We start from the raw sequence: 12084 nt of genomic DNA, 5'->3' as shown, positions 1-12084 counted from the left end.
CAGTGACTATTCAGGTAAACACATGTTGATATAGCATATGTGAAAGGAAGCATTACATACTGTGTGAAAGGAAGTATTCTTTGAAAGTAGATTATGTTCTTGGTGGAGGATTTTGTATATGTTATGTTTGGTTTTGTATGTCCTGTATTTACACATGCCTGTGTGGTAAGTTACTGCTTGCCTTCTTACATTCTCTTCTTTAATTGTTGACTGCCTAAGCTCTTGAGTTTAGAGTGATATTTCATTATAAAGAATCAACCCTCTTTAATGCAAATTCCATTTGAATCTGATTCTATGAGTGCTTAGTGTAATATCTTGTTGTTTTACTTCAGTGGTGAATCCTTTTTTCCCCTCTCTTTTTTTCTAATTATTGCATCTTTTCTGATGTAGGTGCTTAGTCAGTTATCATCTGGGACAATTTCTAGTGATAACAAGAATAATGCAGCATTACTCCAGGCAGACATAGTGCATGACTTTGAAGCAAATATTGTATTGGACAACTTGGAGAACAGCAGTGTGCCTCAGCATGGGCCCATATCAGTGCAGCTGGCTGCACGAATGGTGAGTTCTCTGGTGACTCATATTGTAACTACTGTTCAAATAAAAAAAAAAATTTTTAGGTTTAGAACTTTAATGTATCTTATTTCTTCCACAGGTTCTCATGCACTTGGTAAACCACCTAGGGCATTTTCCTATGGGTATTGGAGCTGCACGTCTTTCTTCCATGGTTGTTGAGCAGGATGATGTCCCTGGATTGTCAGCTGATGAGCTTAGTGCTGAAGTATTTGCTGCACCTAATATCCAGGTACTACTTTTTTATTGCTTCCTGTACAACATAGCCATTGTCTAATATGTGGAGCTGATAATCCTGTGGTTTTGCTCCTTAAGACAACAGTCGCTAGTGCAATAAATGAAAATTCAGGCCTGTTTAGAATTCTTGTTTTATTTTAATATTTCTTTTAATAGAATATCTCTCCACAGCATTTGCAGGCTGCCACAAGGAGAAAGAGTACTGTAACCATATATATTATTTCACAGAAAACAGAGTAGCTTTGAGGTGTCTTGAAGTGTCTTGTTAAGGTCTGTAGGCATGGTTTCTGAATGCGACTATCACAATTTAATGGGGAATGATCCCTCGAGCACCGATCATGAGGCTAGACTGTATTTGTAGTAAGGTATTGTGGTTTAATAGATTCACCTGTTTGCAAGGTCAACTTCCTCATGTTGGTCTTAATTTGTCTCAAACCACATAGTTGGATTAATTATATAGCCTACTGAAGTTTGAGGTTCAGTGGTGGTGATATCTATTCGTCTGTTGCTCCTATTAGTGGAGAGACCATGCTGCAGCTCCATTGCTAATTAGGGATCTGCTGGGCTGATGGGGAATATTGCTGTGGTATGAAAACTACCAGATTTACACACACTATATTTTGTTCTCAACTATGTATCTTTTTATCTCAAAATATTGAAAGTATAGTATAGTATAGTATAGTATATTTTCTGAACATAACAGGCAGTTGCCCAAATACCTGTTCCAATAAAATAAAACAAAATCAGAATGAAAATAAAACATAGAAATTAATATATAAATAAATCTAAATCTAGCCCTACCCATTCATCCCTCTCATCTAAATCTTCCTGAACTTTTACACACAATTATTTCAACAATTCACTGCTTGCCAAATCTGCTGACTTCACATTTCATCATCCCCAACACATGTGCTTACCTGCTCACCTACTGACTTAGCAGTTTTCTACACTGACCTACTACCAAATAAATTCCAGTTCACTTATGAATCAACAGTTACATAATATCATGCCCTAACACAGTCAATTAAACCTTCTATAATTACAATATCTAACCAGATCCCTATCATAATTACCCTACACACACCTTCAACTTTTCAACGTAACTCCAAATTATTACACATTGATATAATAGTCCTTCACTCACAATTCACACTTGACCACACTCATCTACTCTACTCATACACAACTTTATCCCTAACAGAATATTATATCACTCTTACACATTCCTCTCACTTTGCACCTTCACTCTTTCACCTTTCTTCTTATGCACCTTCCTCTCATAACTTTCTTTCGCAAATTCTCTTAATTGCACATAAATACCAGTTAAAATCTCCTCCGTCCTCCCATTGCCTGATAATCCACCTTACAATTTTCTGCTCATCCCCTTTTTCTAATAATTCACAATGTTTGGCACTCAACAGTATATTTTTTACCCTTCTGGTATCTTTACAATTACCAGTTAAGTTAAAATCGTTGCCTACTATCGCACATAATACACATGCTGTCTTATCTCTATCCTTTAACCAACCCTTATTCTTGTATAGTCCCATCAACCACCATAATAACCCTTCTCTATTTAACCTAACCACATATCTAATATTTATCCCTGCCACTTCCATTACTTTATTAAAAACACTAAGCGATCCTCTTTGCCTACTTTCTTCTACTAATTTCTGCCTTTGTATATCTAGGGAGAGATATATGGTCATGTAGCTGTCAACTTGCATTCGAAAGATAATGGGTACAAACCCATTTACTTCAGTGGTGAATCATCCTTTTTTCCCCTTCCTTTTTTTTTCTAACTAGTGCTTCTTTTATGATGTAGGTGCTTAGTCATTTATTATCTGGGACAATTTCTAGTGATAACAAGAATAATGCAGCATTACTCCAGGCAGATACAGTGCATGACTTTGAAGCAAATATTGTATTGGACAACTTGGAGAACAGCAGTGTGCTGTTAGCTGCCCTGAAGATGGTTTTTCGTGGTTTGCCATTTTCACACTAAGTATTAATTAAGGCCACGGTTGCTTCCTTCCCACTATTAGCCCTTTCCTATACCATTGTCACCATAAGACTTATCTGTAACAGTGTGATATATGGATTTAACTTGTTGTCAAAAATAGAATTTGCAGATGCTTGGTTATTTTAAAAGGTTTGCTACTAAGAGAAAAGAAAAAAATATGAGTTCACCATGCAATATGTAACACAGCTATATTTGGCAACATACAGTTCGAGGGTGAAGGTAAAACCATGGGAAATATGTAGATGGATAACTGTTATACTACAGCAATAAATGCAACTTACAAGCATGAATAAGTACGCTGTAGCTGATACTTCACTGCACCACAACACTAATAATAAAAATGCAAGAACCAAGAACACTGCTACCCAACAACAATAATAAAAACAAAACCATCTCAATAAAACATAATCAGTACAGGGAAGCCATCACAAGGAGAAATATCAAAGGAAGAGCACTTGCCAGACAACACAAATGTGACATCCCTACACAAACAAGGAAGAAACTGCACTGGACCCCACCTATATTAAAAGAAAAGAGGCACGGGAACTTGACCACTCTATGTTAATAACACTTCATTAAAGTGTTAAAAGAATTTAATAAAAATGAAACAACCCTCCTCAATAAGCTAAATACTTGTGACCCCTACGTAAAATTTACAGTTGAATCTGAAACAAATAGATCCTTAAATTTTCTAGATCTTAAAATTAGGAGAAGCGACAACCATCTAAAATTTGAAATCCTCAGAAAACGCACCTACAGAGCCAACATGATCAGACAAGATTCACTGCACCCTGGCTCCCACAAAAAGGTCTCTGTTTATAGCATGATATATAGAGCCTTAAACATTCCCATGTCCAAAAAAGCTTATAAGAGAGAAATTAACACCATCAACACTTTAGCACACCTTAATGGGTTCAACAGTAATTTCGTTGACAGAATTCTCAATAAGATAAAAATAAACCCACCACCACACTTAAAAAACGAAATAGAATACTAACTTTGTCACCTTCACTTTCAACATCAATAACATATACCAAATCTCAAACATTTTTAAAAACATAACCTCAATGTCGCCTTTAGAACCAACAACACTACTTCTAAACTTTTATACAACACAAACACACTTAACAAATCCGAAAAATATTTGCAATCAAGGGTCTACAAATTGACATGTAATCAGTGCAACACCAGATATATCGGACAAACTGGGAGAAACTTTCATATCCGCTACAAAGAACATGTTAATGCAGCCATATACAAAAGATTTTCTGTTGTGAGTGAACATATGAAAGATTACAATCACTCATTCTCCATCCTAGATAAAGATCTAAATATCCTACATATAACCAAAAAGGGGAACTTTATTAAACATTTTTGAAAACATTGACATAAACATCAATCAAAAATCAAATGCCATCCATAATCTTAACGAAATCCAAGAAAAAACTAACATCCTGGTTGACACAATAATCAAGAAAGATTAAGCTCAAGTAAATCTATCACAACACACATTACTGGTCCGTCCTCCCATACTTCCACTGACCCTCCCTCCCCTCACCCGCCGTTTTCCCTATCCAACGCAACATCGGAACGGTTGCCAGTCAATGTGGAGCTCAACACCGACCCATCCTGATCTACACAAGCGTAATGCTGGAGGAAAGAATATGTGAGTAATATTTTGCGACTCCCAATACTGTCTTTAACCTCTACCTCATTTTTTTTGTTCTCATAGTCGGCTTTTTATTTCCAATTTAGGTCCTGACTATACTTGTGTTCTCTGTGATGCAACGGATCTTCTATAAACTTCACTCTATTTTCCAGAAATATGACATTTTAGAACATCATCTGTCTTCACTAGTTTTTTTTGTATTTCCTCCAGCCAAGTAATATTGTACTAAATAAGCTGGAACCCACACTATCAACTTATTTTGCCCAAGTTTGAATCCGTGTACATTTTTAACAGTTTTCCAATTGTACTTGATGAATATATTTTTAATATTGAAGCCATGTATATTTTAACGTAAAACTCCCATTGCATTTGTTGACTGTGTTTTATCTCAGATGTTTATGTATCACTGGTTTTGTCGTATGTATTTCTTCTTTGTTATTTTGCTGATGATGACCTCTAAGCCAGGTCGAAACACGTCCAAAGTATTTTAAACAAATATGTAACCTTTAAACAGACCATTTAATAAATGGCAGAAATGTATTGAATAGGTGGACTTAATATAATTGAATTCTTCTAGAATTTTGTCTTAGATACTAGTGGAAACCGTAGATATAACAAGGGAGAGGAAATGTGTGATTAATTTTTTTTCCCAATTTTTGTTTTAAAAAAAAGGAGAGAAAATTTTGCGCGTAAATACGATATCTAGGAAAAGCATTTGCAACTAACTCCAAGAATAATCAAACACAAATTATACTGTTGAAAGGTAGGTACAGCTATGCAACTAATGGTGATAACAGAAGAAAAAATAGGAATTTAAGATTTCACTTAAAAATTAACTGAGTAATTCACCGAGATCAAGAACAACATTTTAAATTTTGGAAATCTTGAAAATTAAATGATGCAACATGGGGTAGCCATTAGTTCAAATAACTCGTTTTCAGCAATTACATCTTTGGGTGAAGATAACTAGTTATAACTAGCATTAAAGTTCCTCATATCATTACAAGTCTGTTTTAAACCACCTTTTCATTTCACATACATCTTCATTATAGACTGTTATGCCTTTCAGCATTCAGTCTGCAAGCCTCTGTGAATTTACTATATGCCACCGCTATCTATGTGTAACTAGTGCTGTGGCCTCATTTAGTTCTATACCCCTTATCTTTAAATCGTTAGAAAATGAGTCTAACCCTCATCATCTTGCTTTCCCTCTGGCTTCTCATACCCTCCATAATAGAGTCCATTTTTCTTATAGGTCAGCAGTTCTTAACCTTTTCAGTCTTGTTACCCATGTAACTTATCGGGAAAACTGATTTTACCCCTCCTTAATATTTTATCGAAGAAAACAACACTAGTATACAAATAGCCTTTATTAATCGTAGAGACGAGAATTATAGGCACTAAAAACAGTTAAAATAGGCAGGCATATAGGCTCATAAATTAGCCAAAATAGGCATGTAAATAGGCACAAAATGTAAAATAGGCAACAAAAAAGGCATTAAAAATACTTATAATTTAATTACATGCTCAATTACTGTCAAAGGAATTTACAGTAAACAACGTTTCAATGTTTTCCAGTAACAATTTTGTTCTCCTGTCAGGCAGAAATCTCTCACCATCGCATAAAGTGATTGGACAAAACTAGAATGAAGCCACTTCATCTGGTTTTAGTTCAACTGCTTCATCCACCTCACCTCGTAGCACTCTGGCTACTTTTACCATAGTTTTCCATCATGGATTTTGCTGCAGGATTCTTATGGAACTTTTTGCTGACAGCGGCTACCTTCCCAGAGGTTTGCTCAAAATATCTCCTGACTTCTTCCACAACCCTAAATGACTCCACCGGGGGAAGGCCACTCGTCTCCAACTTGGTTTTTGTTCCCAGCAGCTTGTTGAAGTTTGAAGATGCTCCAGTTTATGCTGGGGTATTATCTTCCACCATTGCAGTGCACAGGTCTATAGAAAATTGTTGTTGGTCGCTGTTCACAGTGGACTGGTAGAAAAGCTGCGATGCCAATGCTTTTTGTACTCATGTCAAATACATCACAATATTTCTATGTTGATCTATATGGTATCGTTTCACATTTGATCTGAAAATTAATAAAATTGACTTAAATTACAATGTTCGTATATTTCTACAGCTGGGCTAATTGGCAGTAATGCTTAGTATAAACATAATAATGGCGTATGGCCCCCTGAGAGGCCTGGTGCGGGTCTTTTTCTCGTAGACGGCCTATTAGGCGACTTCCGTGTCTGTGAAGATGAGGGCCCTATCTAGGATGATTTCTAATGCTGAAAACGCCACACACACCCAGCCCCAGAGCCACTGGAATTAACTAATTAAGGCAGTTTGCTGTCGAGTTCAGCGGGTGAAAAAATTCATGAAAATGACGTGAAACGATTCCTGAGTAGCGTAGAGGAGAGATCCTTCTTATATGCTTGCCAGAGACTCACCAAGCTGCCTCTAGCAGTATTCTTACTTATATAGAAGAATTAAAACGGAGGCACTATAAATCTCAGATCTGTGAACATTTTATATGTAGCTATTCGCTGGCTTTGGTCAGCTGGGTCAGCTGTCAGGAAGACTATATTCTATTGCCTGCAACAGATCCTGCATCATGTGTGCCCACAAGGCTGCCACCCTCGTTGAAAATTAGAAAACCACGTGCTTTGAAATTGTCGTGGCACGCGCCCATAAACTTACCTTTTGTCACAATTTAGCAAAACTCTAGATGGGATGCTTGAGCTTATGCACCCCAGACTCTCTTTGCTTGCCCCCCCCATCCCAACCTCCTCCCAGCACAGCGGTTACTAACCGTAGAGTTCACAAGAGCCTACACATAGCGCTGTTGAAAGACTCACGATTTTAAAAAAATCACATTTCAGTTGTAGACCACTTCTGTGGTGTAGTAGTTAGCGTGATTAGCCGCCACCCACGGAGGCCCGGGTTCGATTCCCGGTTCTGCCACGAAATTTGAAAAGTGGCACGAGGGCTGAAACAGGGTCCACCCAGCCTTGGCAGGTCAGCTAAGTAGAGGTGGATTCGATTCCCACCTCAGCCATCCTTGAAGTAGTTTTCTGTGGTTTCCCACTTCTCCTCCAGGAAAATGCCGGGATGGTACCTAACTTAAAGATGTGGCCACCTCCTTCCCTCTCCTTTGCCTGTCCCTTCCAATCTTCCCATGCCTTCACAAGGCCCCTGTTCAGCATAGAAGGTGAGGCTGTCTGGGCAAAGTACTAGTCCTCCTCCCTAGTTGTATCCCCAACCCAAAGTCTCACACTCCAGGACACTGCCCTTGAGACGGTAGAGGCGGGGTTCTTCACCAAGGCCGAGGGAAAAACCTACCCTGGAGGGTAAACATGTTAAGGAAGAAAGAAAGAAAATATTTAAGTTGTAAATCTCTATTTTCACGGGAATTGAATCAAAGTTCAAAATATTGATTTTTCATTTTCATCCACTCTGTGACAAGAGATCACCCGCGTTCTGACTCCTCGGTCAGTAATGAAATGAATATTTATATTTTAGCAATATAAATTATTGAAAATTCACCCTAAAAGGAAAAACAGGTAAGCTCCAACAAAAGGAAATTAAACAGAACACTACATTTGAAGATTACTAGCTGAAAAATGAAATAGCAAAGTGCTTACCTTATCGGAGGGGGCCAAAAGGCCCCATCACCTGGAGAAAGCAACCTCTCCCTTCAGCGGTCAGAATTACAAGACGGCTTGGAAGAACTTGGCTCTCGCCAAGAGCTCCACTACCGGAAATGGTGACATAGAGAAATGAGCAATGAGCGTCCCTTATTTTCCTTGGTCCGCTAATCACAAATAGTTTTATTATGTCCAATACGGGCTCAGGAATTAATGCTCATAAAGAACATTGAGTAGCATCAAGAAATTTCGAAACTGATGCCAAATAATGCAACCGGAAAGTCCAGGAAGCATCCTACGCGATCTGGGCGTGTGCTAGAGTATGTCTCACAAATATTTCATCTTACCTTTAAATGTTTTTAAGATTAATTCTTCACAATAATTAAATAATTTTGAGGCGGTTTCTTAGCAAACACTTCCACATGTTCCAATACACAGGAGACACAAAAACAAATAAATAAATAAATGAACATATGAATCAACATACGAACATATAAAATTCCCCACAGCGTTTCAAGTCCAAATAATCACTACATACGCCTCCCCTTTAAATTGGAGCATAGCTCCAATAAAAACAATCTTGTTACACTTTATGTAGCAGTCCAGTTTCTGTGTTAGGTTTCAAAAACAATTAACCACCTTAATGTCCTCTGGAAAAAAGCATGAAATATACACTGTGAAAAAGATCAAAAAATTTAACCTGTCACTTTCGTGTCCACCAAGAAATACAACACTGAAATTTAAAAAGAATTAAATGTCCCCTGAAAATAAAACATTGTGGAAACCAAGATAGGATATCTTCTGCATAGAATTTTGAGTTTGTTCTTACTTTACCCAGTAGGACCACTCGTTTGCGCTGATCATGTGACTGATGTCTCGGCCGATGTCTCCAGCCTCCACCTTACTTCAATTCCAACTGGGTTCACGAACACGTTATGTGGTTCCTCCATACTTTGAACCAATGAGAAACCAGACACAGTCTAGCACGACTAGCTTCATCAAAACATCTGTCTACAAGGTTGCGATGTTGATTGACATGTCGAAAACATATGATGATGTTGTGCGTTACCAATGGGCACGTCAGGTACTGTCTGGTAAATATGTAGTCCTTATCTGGATATTTGGCATGGGACGATGGTCACCAACATGTAGACGGTGCCCCTCAACTAGGCATGTCCGGTTGTCAGGCAGGAACAGTAGTTGTCACCTGGACATCTGGTCACTGGGTTGCGGTGCAGAACGGCAGAGCCCAAGACATAACGTACCTCTCCTCTAGGCACGACAGTAGAAACGGGGATTGCATTCCCCTCCAGCCACTCCAACATAAATTCATACACAGCAGACAGGGAATTCCACAAGCTAAAGCCACCCTGGTGGACAAGAGCTTGGAGGCACTCAATCGGTGTCTCCACGACTTCCAATAGGGACAACCCCCCCCCCCCCCCACACACACACACACACACATTATGGACTACCTTAGCCCCCCCACCCCCACCCTTTTAGGCAAGCACTATAGATAATTTCAACATAAAATTTAGAAAATGGTAAAAAAACTAAAGAAAATTCCACCGGAGTTTACCCTTACATCAGGAAATTTTACCACAAAATAACTACAGTACCTCAAATTACAGTGTAGGTACTGTGTCGCCCCACCAAAGAAAAAGAAAATAAATAAAAGGAGAAATGCAGGAAGTTTCAAGGGATCAAAAAACAGGGAAAGAAGCACTTAATTACGTTAGCTTGCAACCTTACTACAATATTTAGAAATTTAAAATGTCGGAAGTCACTACTCAATTACCATGCCCTGTACCCATTAAAATATTAAGACAGATAAACTCACATTACGTATTACGTGTCACACTAGTCAAACTAAAATACAATTAAGCCAGGAATACAGAAATTAAGATCACATTAAATTTTCCAACAGAAACTCCAAAATGAAAAACGAAAGCAAGAGTGCACAAACAGAGATCCAACTCACTGATATAAGAAATAAAAAGGCACAAACAACACTTTCATACCAGCGATTACCATATAACAGCACGACACACAAGACTACCAAGCCCATCTGGCCATCAACACACACACAGACAACACCATCAAAACACAAGTGCAACGATCCCTAAATTAGCATAACCAACCAATGGTAAAAGGCACACATGACCTCAATACTGACTCCATCACACGACATCACAAGAACACAGTACATACATACCCACACCCACCAAAACACCCGTGCGATGACACATCAGGTAGTACCCAGAAAGTAAAAGGACAAAACATGACCTCAAGTACCCTTGAACTTATCACACGACAATGAGACTCTCAGGGCCAATACTGTACTCCCAGGAGAGGAATGGCCTCTCAGCACCTTAAGCCTTAAGTCTCAGTACACACAAATGCCTTCCCTAGGCACCCAATACAGACACACGGTTATTTACAAAAAATGGTAGGACAGATACGGCATGGCTACCCAAATCTAGAACCTTACTCAGTCTACAGGATCTCATACTCCTGCAAACTGTGTAAATAAATTTAGAAGACACGAAACCCATAGTGAAAAAATCGAATAAAACCAAACAAGCAGAAAAATTAATTGACTGGCTTAGTTAAATCGTTACCCCTTCAAAATTTCACTAGTGACAAATTTAAAATAACCAAAATGAAAATCTTGATGACCTGCAAACAACTATGAATTTCACCGAAATTAACAGCTCAGCATAATAATACCATAATGAACATTTGTTGAAAAAATGTTCTGAGTATAATTTTTCAATCACAAGGGGCATTCTTTTCCATCTAGAGCCATCTAATAATGGGCCAAAGATCACAGAAGAATCTTATATCAGATACACCAGATTTCAAACATGTCGTGAGTACAAATGCAGATCCGTAACCCATCAAATTTGCCAAAATGGCCTGAACGATGTTGGTCTATGAATATGGTGAGCACGTTTCACCCTACAAGACTATTACAGTCAATGTAGTACCCTTCCTAACAAGTATAGGAACACACGGATAAATAAATATACGTGACAAAGGAACAGAAACTTACACGATGGAAAAGCACCATAAGATAAACTTGGAAACTTTCACACAGATTAAGAGAACCCATACGCTCTAAATCTGATTGACGAATTTAGTAACTGGCTGGGAATTGTCTCAAATAGTCCCATACCTACTCGGAAACGAACCCAGATATAGCAAAAGACCAAAAACACCACTTGACCAGAAACTTAAATATCTACCAAGTTAAAATATGACATAAAATAGTTTTAAAAGATCACACACGCTGAATACTGCCAAATAAAACACAACAGGGAACTAGAAACCTATTTTTTGTACTTAATTTGCCCAGACACAAGATTTGCGAACAGAGAAACACCTGAAGAAATAGACGAAAATTTATGAACATTAACCTCAAAATTGTCGCCGAAAATTTATGAAAACAGAAATTTCAGAAGAACTTAATGAGGTATCATGCTAAAATTAACCAAAACACAATGATCATTCCGACAATTCACACTACAATTTACGTGGTCTGGAAAGAAAAGAAGCAGAACGCAACACGTGATAACTTTAGGATGTAGGGTGTGTACACTTCGCAGTGGGTCAAACACTCAGCTGTTTTCAACACACTTCAGCTGTTCAAGAGATAAACATGAATTCAGACACGGAAGTACAGTCCTTAGCACGATTTCACGACGTAGTTTAAAGCAACCAGGAATTACACTGAATCGGAACATGTATCGAAGAAACTACGTATATTAACCACCACACATTGAAATTTATCACCGAAGACTTAATTTAAAACACGGCACCTGCAATGTGAAGATATAACTTTAGGAAACACGTGGTCAAATGAAACCTTGCCACACCAGAAAATTGAATGAAAATTAGTAACAAAACAGAAAAAGGTTGTTGCTGATAG

General features: G+C 38.0%; 1 protein-coding gene across 2 annotated transcripts in view; it reads left to right on the top strand.

Annotated features, from left to right (window-relative positions):
* LOC136858315 (probable Rho GTPase-activating protein CG5521) overlaps positions 1-12084 on the top strand; it is a 709838-nt gene that overhangs the window by 534175 nt on the left and 163579 nt on the right. For both annotated transcript variants that reach the window (XM_067137762.2, XM_067137761.2), the window contains 2 exons: positions 391-561; positions 656-805. In XM_067137762.2, the coding sequence (XP_066993863.2) occupies positions 391-561; positions 656-805 (321 nt within the window). The remainder of the gene's footprint in view (positions 1-390; positions 562-655; positions 806-12084) is intronic.

The sequence above is a fragment of the Anabrus simplex genome, chromosome 1 (assembly GCF_040414725.1).
Source record: "Anabrus simplex isolate iqAnaSimp1 chromosome 1, ASM4041472v1, whole genome shotgun sequence".
In the NCBI taxonomy this organism is placed as follows: domain Eukaryota; kingdom Metazoa; phylum Arthropoda; class Insecta; order Orthoptera; family Tettigoniidae; genus Anabrus; species Anabrus simplex.
The sequence above is the reverse complement of the archived record's forward strand: the minus strand, read 5'-3'. Positions and strand labels throughout refer to the sequence as shown.